The sequence below is a fragment of the Mandrillus leucophaeus genome, unplaced genomic scaffold (assembly GCF_000951045.1).
Source record: "Mandrillus leucophaeus isolate KB7577 unplaced genomic scaffold, Mleu.le_1.0 Scaffold602, whole genome shotgun sequence".
NCBI classification, from domain to species: Eukaryota; Metazoa; Chordata; class Mammalia; order Primates; family Cercopithecidae; genus Mandrillus; species Mandrillus leucophaeus.
Genome location: NW_012106498.1, coordinates 180,938 through 198,528, shown reverse-complemented (window position 1 = coordinate 198,528; position 17,591 = coordinate 180,938). Strand labels below are relative to the sequence as shown.

Sequence of the window (17,591 nt, the reverse complement as noted above, 5' to 3'; positions counted from 1 at the left end):
TTCCTTCCTCCCTCCCTCCCTCCTTTCTCCTTCTCTCTTCTCCCTTCTCCCTTCTCCCTTCCCTTTCTTTTCCTTTCTACTTTCGTTGTTACCTACAGTTCCCAGAGAAAGGATCCTGTCTTGAGGGGTGGCTGGGGCAGGGTACTGCTCTCCCTGCTCTGTGCTCTAGTGGCCGGGTGGCTCAGGTCCAGCTGCCAGGTCACATTTCCCAGGGAATGGCATTGTGTCTTCCTAACAAGAACAAAATAGGTGCTTAGTAAATATAAGATGACTTCAGCTTTTAGTATATGTGTAATCATAAATATAATTTGTTTAAAGCCTGAGCTATTCTGATGTTCTCACTGGCTAGCCAAACTTAAAATGCATATTTGGGCTTGAATTTCCCACCAAGGGTGTTACTAGCTTCTTTATTGTTGCAGCTGCTTTTTGTTTTGTTTTTGAAAGTTTAAAAAAATACACAAGGGGCTTTTACTTACTGAAAGATGGAGTAGAATTATTTTTACCTATTTCTCTCAAGTAAAATGAAAACCCTGGACATTGCACTTAAAGCAAACTTATGAAGACTCTGGAGGGTGGAGAGAAGAAGGCAGACCAGTTAGGAACACTGGGACCCAAGGAGCGACCCAGCGGTGCATTCCCCGGGGTTTCTTTTTGCCTCATCCATTCCAGACTTGGTTCTGGAGAAGTTTGTCAACCCGGAAACACCAAAATGCCCAGACAGACAAAAAGCCCTAATAAAAGCTGGCTCTCTCTAGTCAAAGGAGAAAGAAAGAGGAAGCCCAGTAAAATAATTCTTAGGCAGTAACTGCTCTCTCCATTCATACACCATGACAAAAACCCTAACTTCTCCTTCCTGAGTGGCAAAAGAGGAAGTCCGCTGAGATGAGTTTAAACAAGATACAAAGCCTCATAACACAATACTCCAAAGTCCAGATTTCAACTGACAACCACACATCCCACCAGGAACCAGGGAAACCAGGAAAATCTCAGCCTTAATGAGATAAGTAAGAAGTGTTAATACTGACATGACAGAGATGTTAGAATTATCTGACAAGAATGTTAAAGCTGCCATCATAACACATCAAACTCAACAACACCATCAATGAGTAAGATCATAAATCAACATTGCTAGAAAACTCCAACCAGCACCAGCAGAATTCACATTCACGTGCCCATGGAACATGTACCAAAATTGCCATATACTGGGCCATGTAACAAACCTCAACAAATTCAATAGAATTGAAATCACACGGAGTGTGTTCTCTGACCACCTGGAATCAAACTGGACATCAATAACAGAAAAATAATGGGGAAAATGCCAAACCCTTGGAAACAAAACAACACACTTCTAAACAATCCATAGGAGGTTTCAAGGAAAAGAAACAATTATATATTGAATAGAATAAAAATGAAGATGAAACATATTATAATATCAAGAATACAGCAAAAGGCCAAAGAAATGAAAATTTATCCCAGAAAAATGAAAACTTACGTCAGCACAAAAACGTATACAGTACACAACTATTTATAGCGGTTTTATTTGTGTTAACAAAAACTAGAATCAGCCAAAATATCCTACAATAGATTAGTGGTAAGACAAACTGTGGTACATCCATGCCATGGAATATTAGTATTAAAAAGTAGTGAGTTGGTCACAGTGGTTCATACCTATCATCCCAGCACTTTGTGAAGTAGAGGTGGGAGAATCGCTTGACCTAGGAATTTGAGACCAGCGTGGGCAACATAGTGAGACCATGTCTCTAAAAAAAATAAATAAAAATTTAGCTGTGTGTTGTGTCCTGTGCCTGTAGTCCTAGCTACTTGGGAGGCTGAGGCAGGAGGATGCTTGAGCCTAGGAGTTCGAGGCTGCAGTGAGTTATGATCTCACCACTACACACCACCCTGTGTGACAGAGTGAAACTCTGTCTCTAAAAAACATAAAAAATAAAATAGTGAGCTCTTGATACACATGACTTGAATGGATCTGCTGGGCATTATGCTGAGTGTAATGGTCACATATTGCATGATTCCATTTACATAACGTTTTTGTCTTTTCAAAAATATTGCAAGGGGATACTTCTTGGTTGCAGGGTGTGTGCATTTTTCAATTTACAAATTGGCCTCAAATTCATGTATTAAGTTTACATCCCCACATTTGCAATGATAGCTCCTCCATGGAGTTCCCTCACTCTACATCCTCTCCAATACTTGATATTATCAGGCTTTTTCATTTTTTTCCAGTCAAATGGGCAACACATTGTATTTTATTTTTGGTTTAATATACATATTTGTGTTTTCTGATCACTCACGAGGTTGACCATGGCTTTTGGGGTCTCATCTGTTGTGAATTGCCTGTTCTTAAGGTATGCCCACTTTTTTATTGAGTTGCTTATTTTTTTCGCTATTGCATAGAAGTTTCCAATCTTTCTTCCCTCCTCTTATTCTTTAATAACAGAATCCCAATTTTTTACAGGGCAACAATGTCCTAGCAAAAAATCTAATTCCTCAGCTCCTTTTCAGTTAGGACTGTTGAGACATAATCTGAAATCTCTTGTGCATTTCTGGAAAAATTTTGCTTGATTGACAGAAGCAATGCTGCTTATTTATTCTTTGTGTTCTGTCTTCTTCTGTCTGGAACTTGGCAGAAGCACCATCTTACAGGATGAAAGTCACAAGCTAGAGTGGAGAAGCAGGCAGGGAAAGACCTGGGTCCTGCAGCAGGTGTCTAGTTCTGAAACACCTGCCTCCGGAGTCAGTCTTGGTGAGAAAAATGTACCTCTTTATCTGATCAAGTTCATCTAGTTAGATTTCAACTACATGTAGCTGAGTGAATACGGATGAATACTGAATAATGAATACTGGTACACCTTTCCAATATTTTCTCTTAGAGTTCTGCATTGAAGTTTTTAAATAAGTTTAGTCTGTACCTTTCTTTTTCATTTTCAGTCTTCAATTTTGACTTCAAGATAATTCTAGCCCTATGATGTGATTTATGCTTCTAAATAATGGCATTTACCCTCTTTCACTATTCCCTGGAATTGGAAAAAACATAGGTGTTTATTTATTTATTTATTAGGTTTTGGTAAAACTTAACCATATGTTTAGCAGGAGCTGGACTTTGATTTAAGCAAACTTAGGGTAGAAACAGTTTGAAGACAATCAAGGAAATATGAATAAGAAATGGGTATTGGATATTAAGGAATCACTCTCCATTATGCTAGAAATCATAATAGAATGGTGGTTATTTTTTAAAAGTCTTTGTCAGTTGGCAATATATTAATGATTGACTGAAAAATACTACCAGCGTCTGTGTGTGAGAGGGTGAGAGAACAGTAATTGGTTGGGGGGTGGTAGTTGAAACAAGATTGGCAAAATGTTAATTTGTGAAGCTTAGGGTTCGTTTTACTATTTGTGTATATTCATAAATGGTTGAACGTTCCTATAAACATTGAAAATGAAAATAAAGTGGTTTCACGTTGCTGACTGTGACTGTCACACTCTGTCAGCAGATGGCAGTGTTGTATAAACCATGAGCCTCCACAGGCCTAATGGATCATTGTGCTTGCTAAGTAACAAAAGCAATGACACAGGTCAGATTTTACTGCTTTTAGACAAAAGGGCATGGTAAGATTTGCAGAGTAAAGAATAGGTACAGAGTAATAATAAATTATTTTTAAAATTCTAAGTGATTCACTAAAGTCTTATAGAGAAGTTAGGTGGAAAACTACATAAAATCCCCATAAACCTATGAACTTATTACAATTATAAAATCATTTGGCCTTTCTCTCTTTCTCAAAGTCTCCTCTTATCTGAAATTTAAATCAGTATTTTCATACATACTTATTTGCAAAACCTACTTGGAATTTGCTTTAAAACCTCATATGATAAACATAAATATTATTCTGTCATTCTTTTTACCCAGCTTTTAACTGGCATAGTTCAATCTATGAAAAGAGCTCCATATTTTAAAAGATTTTCTAGTTATGACAACAGGCAACATTTCATAGATGATAAAATGTCTTATCAACTAATACCATTGTATTTTAACTTAGGTTATGTACAATAGCTTTAAGAATCAGTTGTAGAATTTGATATATAGAAAATAATATAAACCCTGTCACTGGACAAACTTATGGTGGAATCATTTTTTGTGTTGTTGTGGAAAAATTATTCTTTCTGAAACCCTGTTTGGATTTTTTTTAAAGCCTATAATTTGGGCATCCTTATAAAGTAGTGAAGTCTGAAATTAAACAATCAATGTAAGAGAGCTAGTTTCCTTTCTCGGCAAGAGAATATGACTCTAAAATTTATGGCCAAGTTAGACTATTTCTATCTTGCCTCTTTCCCCTAAAATATTTGGGTTTAATTAAAAATTTACAAAGAAATTAGAAAAATAAAAGTAAAAATAGAAATTCAAATTGAGATAAAATAACAGTGGTAATCAAAATCAATCCCTATTTTGATCTAGAAAAGAAAAGAAAAAAGATAATTTGGACATCGTAAAAATTAAACTTCTGCTCTTCAAATGGCACATTAAGAAAATAAAAGGCGCCACATATTGGGAGAACACATTCATAAAACACAAATGTGAGAAAGAAATCGTATGCAGAATATACAAAGAACTCTCATAGTCCATAGTAACAACACCCCAATAAAAACTTGACCAAAAATTTGAAAGGATATGTCATCAAACAAGGTATATAATGAAGTTACAATACTAGGCTCGAGCAAGTGGAATCCTCACGCACTGCTGATGGGAGTGCAAAATAGCACAGCCACTTTGGAAAAGAGTTTGGCAGTTTCTTATAAAGTTCAACACGCACCTACCAGATGACTCAGCAGTCCCAAAGCTAGGAATTTACCCAAGTGAAATGAAATCCTGAGTTCACACAAAAACCTGCATTGAAAAGCTTACAGCAACTTTATTCTTAGCAGCCAAGAATTAGAAATGACCTAATGTCTTTAAATTGTTAACTAGATAAATGATCTGTGGCATATCCACAAAACGGAATACTACTCAACAAAAGACAGTGAACTAGTGATATATGAAACAGCATGGATGAATCTCAAATGCATTATCCTAAGTGAACAAAGTCAGACTCAAAAGGCTTCACACTGCATGGCTCCGTTTATATGACATTCAGGAAGAGGCAAACGATTGGATCAGACAAAAACCAGTGGTTGCCAGGGGCTGGGGGTGAAGGAAGGGGCACAAAGGGACGTTAAAGGGCAATTGACCTGTCTTATATCTTGAATGTGGTTGTGGTTTCAGAGCTATGCATTTGCCAAAACTTATAGAAATATACACGAAAGGGTGGCTTTTATTGTAATTTATACCTCAGTAAACCTCACTTAAAATAACCAGTTTTTGATTGATCACAATATCTGGTTCTGAGCTTCTTGGAAACTGACTAAATGAAGATAATGTGTTAAGTTACATAATTTTCGTCTAGGGGAAAAATTCTAGTTTCTAAGTGTGACTGAAGGTTTTCCTGGGATAAAAGTTGAAGACAATTTCTATCTTGGGGCATTGCATAGGAGCTGCTAAAAAGATAATATTGCGGGCATTGCATAGAAACCGCATTGGATAATACTCTTAGTAGTAATTTTATAGAGAATAAAAAACAGAATTCGTATGACTTTATTTTTACTTGTATAAATTTAGGTGGTACAGGTGCAATTTTGCAACATAGCTATATGGTGTAGTGGTGAAGTCTGGGCTTTTAGTGTATCTATCACCTGAATCATGTACATTGTATCCATTTAGTATTTTCTCATCACTCAACCTCCCCGACCCTTCCACCCATCTCAATCTCCAGTGTTTATCACACCACACTCTATGTCCATGTGTACACATTATTTAGCTCCCACTTATAAGTGAGAACATGTGACTTTGACCTTCTGTTTCTGAATTATCCACTTAAGATAATGGCCTCCAGTTCCAACCACATTGCTGCAAAAGACATGATTTCATTCTTTCTTTATAGCTGAATAGTATTTCATTGTGGTGTGTATACACACACACACACACACATCATGTTTTCTTTATCCAGTCATCTGTTGATGGACACTTGGGTTGATTCCATATCTTTGCTATTGTGAATATGGCTGCGATAAACATGTGAGTGCAGATATCTTTTTTATATAATAATTTATTTCCCTTTGGGTAGATACGCAGTAGTGTTACTGCTGAATCACATGGTAGTTCTATTTTTAGTTCTTTGAGAAATCTCCGTAGGGTTTTCCATAGAAGCTGTACTAATTTACATTCCCACTAATAGTGTATAAATATTTGCCTTTCTCTGCATCCTTGCCAACACGTTATTTTTTGATGTTTTATTAATAGCCATTCTGACTGCTATAAGATAATATCTCATTGTAGTTTTAACTTGCAATTCTCTAGTTATTAGTGATTTGAACATTTTGTTTTTTGTATGCTTCTTGGCCATTTGTATACTGTTTTAGTCTGTTCTTATGCCGCTAATAAAGACATACCCAAGACTGGGTAATTTATAAAGAAAAAGTGGTTTAATTGACTCAGTTCCACATGGCTGGGGAGGCCTCACAATCATGGCAGAAGGCAAAGGAGAAGCAAAGGCACATCTTACATGCAGGCAGGCAAGAGAGTGTGTGCAGGGGAACTCCCCTTTATAAAATCATCAGATCTCATAGGACTTATTCAGTATCATGAGAATAGCATGGGATAAACCTGCCCTCATGATTCAATTACCTCCCACCAGGTCCCTTCCATAATATGTGGGGATTATTAGAATTTAAGGTGAGATTTGGGTGGGGACATAGAGCCAAACCATATTATATACCTTCTTTTGAAAAATGTCTATTCGTGTCCTTTGCCCACTTTTTGGTGGGGTTATTTTGTTGTTGCCGTTCTTGAATTGTTTGAGTTCCTTATAAATTCTAGACATTAGTTCCCTGTAGCATGCACAGTTTGCAAATATTTTCACGCATTCTGCAGATCATTCACTCTATTGATTATTTCTCTTGCTGTTCAGAAGCTTTCTAGTTAAATTAAGTCCTGTTTATCTATTTTTGTTTTTGTGCCTGTGCTTTTGATATCTTAGTTCTGAATTCTTTGCCTAGATCAATTCCAGAAGCGTTTTCCTTAGGTTTTCTTCTAGTGTTTTTGTAGTTACAGGTCTTATATGTAAGTCTTTAATCCATCTTGAGTTAACTTTTGTATTTGGTGAGAGATAGAGGTCTAGTTCCATTCCTCTGCATATGGCAATTCAATTTCCCCAGTACTGTCTATGGAAAAGGATCCATATGACTATTTCTTGTATAAATGTTGAACGTGAATAGAGAGCATCAGATGGTAAAGCTGGTATGTGGCTTGGGAATCAGGTGGACTGTCCATCTGGTGGTCTCAGAGGGTGGCCTCCTAAGTATTCACCTTGATGAAGCTAGCAGAGCTGAGGGCACACTTTTATGCTTGTGTGCTCACGAACCCTTGGATGCAATTTCAGAGCTGGATAGATTCTACTATTGCAAACCAACATGTTGATTTATTCGTCTGTGCCTAGAAATCTAACCATCCTGTAAACTTGATGACGGCATCCTCTGGTCAGCATGTTTCTTCCTAGTTGGAGGCGTGGTATGTTCAATGGAGCATCAACTTAGACATGGAATTAGAATCCTAACTCTGCATCTTATGAACTAGGTATGACATTAGGTAAATTACTTAACTTTCCCCAAGCCTCAAATTTCTCATCGGAAATGTGGAAATAAAAACATTTGTCATATAAACTTGCGGTGAGGAGTAAATAAAATAATGTTTATGAATTACTTAGCATAATCCCTGGGCATGTAATTTCTTGGTAAGTACTAATTTTTGTTGGTTAGATTCAGTTACAGGGGAAGCAAATTTACAGATATGTGGTTCATGAGCAACAGGTTTCCTGGATTATTGTCTTACACACGGTAACCAGACTGATCTTTAAAAATCACAAACAAGAAACAAACCAAGTTATTCCACTGCTTAAACTCTCTGAAAGTTTCTTATTGCACTTAGAAACTCATTGTCATGATCCCTAGACCAACATCTGTGGTTCTCACCCTTGGCTACTGTGCATAGAAACTCCTGGAGAACATTGAAAACTGCTGGTGCCCAAATTGATGCCTAGAGATTCTGAAGAACCTGGTCCATGTGGGGACTGGGCACTGCGACTTTTATGAGTTCTCTAGATGTTTCCAATATGATCTTGCTCTGACCCCTCCCTCCTGTCTAACTGTATTTCTTATTGGGCCTTCTCTCCTTCCCTGCTCCTATGACTGGAACCTCCCTTCTAATCTTCGAATGCACTGAGCTCTTCCTTCAGGACCTAAAGCCTCTTCATTACTGAGTCAGGTGCTACCACCCCTTCCATGTCAAGCTCACATTCCATCTTCATTATGACTCTGGCCTCTGGTCAGAACCTGGGGTGCTCTTTCCCTTCAGGAAGCTGGGGCTTGGAGGCTCGGGACTTCACCATCAGTCTTTTGTTCCTAGTTGTAGTTGGAATCTCGTGCATTTCATGTACAGATTACATCATTTGCAGGGCCCATCTGGTCTTCACAGTGAAGAGAGAAGTCTTAGCTGTTCAACAGTCATGTTGGTTGCTATTGGAGCCCCTGATATGTGGCCCAGACTATGGTGAGGCGAGTGAGGCATTGCCTTGGTCATAAAATTTAAGGAGGTCTCCCAAACTCAATAGTCAAGATAAAGAATATTTTAATGCAATATTTAAGCAATTAAATTAATGCAAAAAATCCATGATTTAAAAAAATCAGAATTTAAGTCAATTACGGGTCTATTAGTGAATAAAAGAGATATCAACAGGGACTGCTTTATTTTACTGTATTTTATTTATTTAAACTTTTTTTTTTTAAGATGGAAGTCTCACTCTGTTGTGCAGGCTGGAGTGCATTGGCACAATCTTGGCTCACTGCAACCTCCACCTCCTGGGTTCAAGCAATTCTCCTGCCTCAACCTCCCAAGTAGCTGGGATTACAAGTGCCTGCTACCACTCCTGGATAATTTTGTATTTTTAATAGGGACGTGGTTTCACCATGTTGGCCAGGCTGGTCTTGAACTTCTGGCCTCAAGTGATCCTCCCGCCTTCGCCTCCCAAATTCTTGAGATTACAGGTGTGAGCCAACACGCCCAGCCAGGGACTGTTTTATATTTGTGGCTAAGGGGGATTTGAGGGATAATTTGAGTCTGGTCTGCTTTCTTGGGTTGTGTTACCCAAACTGCTTTATGGGGATTTCCAACGATGTAAATTTTGTGATGAAAATATTTTATAGTAAAGCACACATGGCCGTATTGCGGAAAGAAATGCCAAAATTTTATGAAAATTTAAAATAAATCAAGCTGAACTACTGGAGAAGCTGAGGTAGGAGGATCGCCTGAGCCCGGGGGTTGGAGGTTACAGTGAGCCGTGCATTCGAAAGCAGAACAGAATCAAATTATCCCTCGAATGCGCTACAGCCACAATATAAAACAGTCATTACTGGCATCTCTTTATTCACTAGATAGATCCTGAATTGTCTCCCTCCGTCGCCCAGGTTAGAGTGCAGTGCGAGACCTTGTCTCTAAAACAAACAAATAAATAAATACAAAAACAAATACAAACAAAAACAAGCTCAAGACTTTGAAGAAATGGTACCCCAGAGCTTTGAGAATAGACTCCTGAGTTACACATATTTTCTTCTTTCTGCCACTAGGTGGAGGCAGTGGAGCGGGTTGAGAAGCACTGTCATATAGCTTGTAATTAAAGAACATCAGAGTGCCAGCGGAGTTGCTATAAAGTGCAGAGCAGCTACTCTCGTGCTGTATACTTGGTCGCGCATGAGAGAGAAGTGAATGGGAGGGAGGCTCGAAACAATGGGAAGAGCCCTAAGAATCAGGTCTGATGAACTTACATAATCGGCCTTGCACACAACTTTTCTGGCTGAACCTACACTTCCCATAAGTCAAATGCAAATGTTGGAAGGAATGTCTTTGTGAGGTTCTTTCCAGCTTGTACAGTCTGAGCTATTTTAAAGGAGAAATGCTGACGAGCAATCGTCCTTGGAATTTGCAGTGCATAAACTTGACCAGCAGAGCGCAGCAGTGCCCACCCCTTTTAAGGAGTAACCTTCCAAATTTTCTACTGCCATGGGAGAGTTCTGATCCTACAAATGAGGCAGCGTTTGGACCACTTAATAACAACCAACCCTAAAAGTAAATTTTCTTTTTATTAAACATTTTAATTTTACATTTGTTAACAGAAAAGAAATCTGTTGGCTCTGGGATACCGCTTTCTTGGTTCAACTCCTTCTTCCTTGACCACTGCTTCTAAGTCTCCTGTGATGGTTTCTTCTTATCTCTTTGACCTCTGCTTGTTGGGTTACCTACCAGGGCCCAGTCTGCCTTCATTGATTTAACTCATCACCTAGTAACCTCGACCTGTTTCCCAAATTTGCATCTTCAGCCCAGACTATTTCTCCGAACTCCAGAATCACATATATTCATCCACCTGTCCAAGGGATATTACCAGTTAGAGGTCTAGCAGGTATCTCAAATGTCTAATATGTTCAACTCTAAGCCCTGATTCCCACCTGCCTTCCCTGCCTCAGAAAATGTCCTTCCAAATTCTCTAGTTGCTCAGGTTCAAGCACTTGCAACCACCTTGATTTAGCATTTCTCCCATGCCTCACATCCAATATGTTAACAAATGCTATTTTTTCTACCTTTGAAACACGACCAGAATCTGACACTTTTCACCACAGCTGCCACTGGGCCTCTTGACTGCTATTAAGAAAGGAGGTATGTTCTGGTTTGTAAAGATTATTAAAAGATGTTAAATTGGGACTTTTTTTTAAAAAAATGTGTTTTGTAAGGTATCTCAAAGGCCGAGAATAATTTAATAGATATTGTGTCCTCTAATGGAACGATTCATTTTCTCTCGTCCTCCACTGCCTTTCTGGGGTTGGTGGAAATATTGGAGGATTTTCAGAATAAGAAACAATTTTATTGCTGTTCACCAGATGTCAGGCGGGTGTGGTGTGGTGGGCCTGTGAGTGGACCGTTTAACCCTAGAACTTAGAAACTAGGGTCCCTGTGGAGTACAAACCCTAATAGGTCTTGGTGAGTAACAGAATAGATAAAAGAGAGCTCAGTCCGGTCATAAATCCTTTGACCAGTTGCCATCTATTGCCATGAGAAATTCCCCAAGAAGGCACCCACCTCTTTTGCAGACAATTCTGTTTACTAGATTCTGAAGGATTCGTTATCATCGTATCATAGAACTGCCTTCTAGTTGGATGGTGCGTTAATCAGAATTCTTTTTGCAAGTAACGTAAGTCAGCTGTAACACATACAACTAGAAAAAGAATTAGAAAAAGAAAAGTAGTTATACTAATGTGAAAGAAAAAATAAACCTCAGGACCCCAAAATCACTAAGCCAAAAGGGAAAGTCAAGCTGGGAACTGCATCAGGCAAACCTGCCTCCCATTTTATTCCTAAATAAGATAGCTACAAAAATAAAAAGTTACATAGCTCCCTCACAATTTTCCCACAAGGGAATTCCTTGTGGACAAAGAAAGGACTGAACTCAAAGTCATCCCTCTGTTCACTTCAGACAAATGCATATGCATTGCTTCTTCCGCCCTATTGTTTCAATAAGCCGGACTAAGGCATAGATGAGTATTTCTCTACCCACCTTTCATATGTGAATTGTATATTCAGTGAAAGGCTGATCAGAGACTCAAAGTAATGCAACCCCATCAGGAAGCCCCCTTCCCTGCCTTGAGTTGTCACGCCTTTCCAGACCGAAGTGATGTACATCTTATACACAATGATTGATGTTTCTTGTCTCCCTAAAATGTATAACATCAAGCTGTGCCCCGACCATCTTGGGCACGTATAGTCAGGACCTCTGGAGACTTTATGATGGGCTTCACCTTAACCTTGGGAAAATACACTTTCTAAATTAATTGAGATCTCTCTCTGACACTTTGAGTTTGCACTAGGTTGCTCAGAAAGACACAGGGAAGGCTGTAGATCCAGGATGGGGCTATGCAGGTGGAAAATGTACCCTTGATCATGTCACTAAACTAGTCCAGGGATACACCCAAAACATGCTCAGCAGCGTGAGGCTGCAGCGTGCGCTGGTGACATGATTGCTTATGGACTTGGTCTCATTGCTAATGTGAGTCATTTTCTTGATTACTTTTCTCAAATTTGGGTGAGGTGAATCTGTAGCTCCACAAGATGGTGTAACAGGGGGCAATGTGAAGCCATGTAACCTTATCAAACATCTTTTTAGAGTGTCCATTTTACTTGAATGTTTCATGGAAAAAAATTATATTGAAATTTACACACACATAAAAGGCACAAGTTGTAATATTTACTATGAGAAGAAAACGTGATTTAAAAGATAAGCTTCAAACTGCACAAATAGCAGCGGGGGAGACGAAGATAGTTATTCACTTCCCTCTGCAGCTTATTGTGAACCATGAGAAGCCCCATCTTAAAGCGTCTGATGAAATACACTGATTTATAATAGCAGATTTGTGCATATATCTTATTTTAGCCTTTTCTGCTAGACTTTGGGTTGGAGAAGTGATGTGAGAAGGTGGAAAGAGCACAAAATTAGGAGTCAAAAGGCCTGGTTTTAACCTCAGCTCTGCCAGAAACTAAATAAGTGACCCGGGTTAAGACATTTCTATCTGTGCCCTCTAAGATATTTCCTTACATCAAATAATGCAATAGATAATTTCTATGATTCTTTTTGGCTTTTAGTCTGTAAGTCATTGGAATGGAGACGTTAGGCGAGCATTCTTCTTTGGAGCTATAGAACATTAGTGTGATCACCAGAAGGCACAAGATCCTGTGGTGATATAGGAGTATAGGAAATGAACAAAACACAGTCTTCTCTCACTTACTTCTCTCACAGTCTTCTCTCACTTCTCTCTCTCTTCTGTCTTTTATGTATTTATATTATCCATAATAGAGTAGGTTATACCACTGCCCCAAATCTCATGGTCTAGCGCCAACAAATGCTTATGTCTTGCTCTTGCTACATTCTTCACAAGGGCCATGCAGTCACTCAAGGATCCAGGCGGACAGAGGCTCTACATCTTGTATTTGCACCATTTGGAGCACATGGCCTCTTAAGTTGCTTCTGTAGATAAAGGATAGACAGGAAAATTCCATATGCTCTTTTTCCTGCCTCAACCTGCAACGGATGTATGTTACTTCCATGCCTATATCATTGGCCATAACTGATTACATCTGTAAGGAGACTGGGACATATAGGTGAGCAAATGGAACATATAGAAAGTAATGAGTTTGTTTAATATCCCGAGCTGCCTTTGGAAAATGTTGCTGAGCAGGCATTGAAGAGTATCAATAAAATTTATTGAGAATTTGTTTATTATGATTGATTAACACAGGTAAAAGCCAGCATATTACTGACTAATATAGGTAAAACGCAGTTAAGAAATTGGGAATGCTTTCTCTTCTGCTATGATGCACAAGGTGTTTAACATTTATGCCCCTATGAAAATTACTAGGTAGTCCTAGTCATTAGATCACCTAGAAGTTTGTAGTTTTAGAGCTTCGAAGTTGACTTCTGTCTTTTCTATTCATAGAGTTACATATTCTGTGGTGATATTTTTGGCTCTTGATTTACATTGGATACTTTCACAACCCACTGCTCATGAAATTTGCTTTTGTACTTACTGATCGTTTTTGCATAGACCCCTCCAGGCCATGACCAGCTGTTCGGATTTTATAAACGGGACCTTTGCATTGTGAACTGAGCTACAACAGGCAGGCAGGGGCAGCAAGATGGTGTCGCAGACCCAAGTCTTCATTTCCCTGTTGCTCTGGATCTCTGGTGAGGATTTCAAAAGTGCCACAGTCTTTTCAGAGTCATATCTGTGTAGAAATAAAAAAAATTAAGATATGGTTGGAATTAATGACTATTTCCAATATGGATCCAATTATGTGCTGACTTATACTACTACTAGAAAGCACATTTAAACGACATATTTCAATTATATATGAGAAAGCGTGTGTAAGTTTATGTATATTCATTGTCCATTACAGGTGCCTGTGGGGACATTGTGATGACCCAGTCTCCTGACTCCCTGGCTGTGTCTCTGGGAGAGAGGGTCACCATCAACTGCAAGTCCAGCCAGAGTCTTTTATACAGCTCCAACAATAAGAACTACTTAGCCTGGTACCAGCAGAAACCAGGACAGGCTCCTAAGCTGCTCATTTCCTGGGCATCTACCCGGGAATCCGGGGTCCCTAACCGATTCAGTGGCAGCGGGTCTGGGACAGATTTCACTCTCACCATCAGTGGTCTGCAGGCTGAAGACGTGGCAGTTTATTACTGTCAGCAGCATTATAGCTCTCCTCTCACAGTGCTTCAGCCTCGAACACAAACCTCCTCCCCATGCACTGGGCCAGTGGGTCTTCGCTGCAGCAGCTGCTTCCTCTGCACACAGCCCCAAACACGCGTGCTTCCTCTGTGTGTCGGGGAGGTCACTCTCTTGATTTAGTCCTTGGAGGGTTTGCAGGGCCCAGGATAAAATGAAGGGATTTGGCTTTTTCTGGATTTCTTTCTGTGGAAGGCTATTAAAGCAAAATGTAATAAAGATTCCTTAGAGACATTGTCAGGAGTTTTCGTGTTTCAGGAACCTTCATGTTTCACATGGACACATCACGTGACCGAGCCAAATAGATTTATCTTTACTTTCTAGACCAGGGTTCACTGAGTTTTACACACTGACCGGTGAATTGTTTCTTCTGTGTGCTTCCTTGACTCTGGAAAGTTTCTACTTAGATTCCTAATTCTCTTGTTTGTTTTTTTTTCTTCATCTGCAATCCTTCCCAATATTAAACCTTGATCCTTCCTATTCATAGCCTCCCACATAGTGTCCCTCTGTAGCTTTTTCCTTCCAGAGACCCTGTTTTCCAACAAAATCCATCTGGTCGATGTTGCTGAAAATTCTTATTCACTCTACCTCCTTTTGTTCTGCCCTTCCCACCCCCAGTTTCTTTCCATCATATTAATACTTTCATAGGCAATTTTCTAATTTTTGTTACTCTAGAAATAAGTGACAGCATTTTTCATTGCCTTTTACAACAGTTTGCCAACTTTCTTCTTATTTATTTATCATTTTTGAATTTTCAATTTTCATGGTACATAGTAGGTGTGTGTGTATATGTGTGTACAAACACACACACACATATATGTGTGTATATATATAGTACCTGAGATATTTAGATACAGGCATGCAATGTGTAATAATCACATCATGGAGAATGGGGTCTCTAGCCCCTTACGTATTTATCCTTTGTGTTACAAACAATCCAATTATACTCTTTTAGTTATTTAAAACTGTATAGTTAAGTTATTATTGACTAAAGTCACGCTGTTGTGCTAGCAAATAGTAGGACTTATTTATCCTTTCTAACTACTTTTTTGTATCGATTAACTATCCCCACTTTCCCCCTACTCCCCACCCCCACCCACTACTCTTCTCAGCCTCTGGTCGCTATCCTTCTAGTCTCTATGTTCATGAATTCAATTGTTTTCATTTTTAGACTCTGCAAATACATGAGAATAAGTGATGTTTGTCTTCCTGCGCGTGGCTTATTTCACTTAACGTAATGATGTTAGTTCCATCCATATTGTTGCAAATGACAGGATCTCTTTCTATTTTATGGCTGAATAGTACTCTGTTGTGTTTATGTACTACATTTTCCTTTTCTGTTCATCTGTTGATGGACATTTAGGTTGCTTCCAAATCTTAGCTATTGTGAACAGAGCTGCAACAAATACGAGAGTGCAGATATCTCTTTGGTGTACTGATTTCATTTCTTTGGGGTATATACCCAGCAGTGGAATTGCTGAAGGACATGGTAGCTCTATTTTTAACTTTTTGAGGAACCTCCAAACTGTTCTCCATAGTGGATGTACTAATTTACATTCCCACTAACAGCGTACAAGGGTTCCCTTTTCTCCACATTCTTACCAGCATTTGTTATCGCTTGTCTTTTGGATATAAGCCATTTTAACTGGGGCGAGATGATATCTCATTGTAGTTTTGATTTGCATTTTTCTAATGATCAGTGATGCTGAGCACCTTTTACTATGCCTGCTTGTCATTTGTATGACTCCTTTTGAGAAACATCTATCTGAATCTTGTGCCTAACTTTGATTGGGTTATTATACTTCTTCCCATAGAGTTGTTTTAGCTTCATATATATATATTATAGTTCTTAATCTCTTGTCAGATGGATAGCTTGTAAACTTTTTCTCCTATTCTGTGGTTGGCTCTTCACTTTTTTGATTGCTTCCTTTGCTGTATAGAAGCTTTTAAACTTGCTGTGATTCCATTTGTCCATTTTTGCTTTGATTGCCTGTGCTAGTGGGGTATTACTCACGAAATCTTTGCCCAGACTGATGTCGAGAGTTTCCCAAATGTTTTCTTGTAGTAGTTTCATAGTTTGAGGTCTTAGACTTGTCTTTAATCCATTTTGATTTGCTTTTCCTATATGGTGAGAGATCAAAGTCTAGTTTCATTCTCTTGCATATAGATAGCCAATTTTCCCAGCATTGTTTATTGAAGAGACTCTTTTCCCTAATGTCAATTGATGACACTTTTGTTGAAAATGAATTCACTGCAGGTATGTGGATTTATTTCAGGGTTCTCTATTCCTTCCATTGGTCTATGTGTCTGGTTTTATACCAGTGCCACCCTGTTTTGATTACTATACCTCTGTAGTATAATTTGAAGTCAGGTAATGCAATTTTTTCAGTTTTGTTCTTTTTGTTTAAGATAACGTTGGTCATTGTGGGTCTTTTGAGGTTTAATATAAATTTAAGAATTATTTTTTCTATTTCTGTGAGAAATGTCATTAGTGTTTTGATAGGGATTGCATTGAATCTGTAGATTGCTTTGGGTAGTATGGAAATATTAACAATGCTGATTTTTCTAATCCATGAGCATGAAATATCTTTCCATTTTTGGTGTCGTCTTCAATTTCTTTCATCAATATTTTATAGCTTTCATTATAAAGATCTTTCACTTGTTTGGTTAATTCTTATGTATTTAAGTGTGGCTATTGTAAATGGGATTATTTTTAATTTTTTTCAGAGTGTTCACTGTTGGCATATAGAAATATTATTGTTTTTTGTATGTTGATTTGTATACTTCAACTTTACTGAACTGGTTTTCAGTTATAATAGTTTTTCAGTGGGGTCCTTAGGTTTTTCAAAATAAAAGATCATATCATCAGCTAACAAGAATAATTTGACTTCTTCCATTCAATTTTTGATACCCTTTATTTCTTTCTCTTGTCTGATTGCTCTAGCTAGGAATTTCAGTACAATGCTGAATAAAAGTAGTGAAAGTGGGCATCCTTGTCGTGTTCCAGATCTCTCAGGAAAAGCTTTCACTTTTCCCCCATTCAGTATGATACTGAGTGTGTTATATATAGTTTTTATTATGTTAAGATATGTTTCTTCTACATCCAGTTTATTAAGCAGTTTTTATTTATTTATTTATCTTTTTTTTTTTTTTTTTGAGAC

At 38.3% G+C, this 17,591-nt stretch overlaps 2 gene segments (V, D, J or C); one reads left to right on the top strand and one right to left on the bottom strand.

Moving 5' to 3' along the window:
- Positions 1 to 14,658, top strand: part of LOC105553685 — a 15,661-nt gene extending 1,003 nt beyond the window's left edge. The window contains 2 exon segments of the V gene segment in view: positions 13,603 to 13,883; positions 14,096 to 14,658. Coding sequence covers positions 13,835 to 13,883; positions 14,096 to 14,553 — 507 coding nt within the window.
- The window catches only part of LOC105553684, a 201,669-nt gene that overhangs the window by 13,758 nt on the left and 170,320 nt on the right, over positions 1 to 17,591 (bottom strand).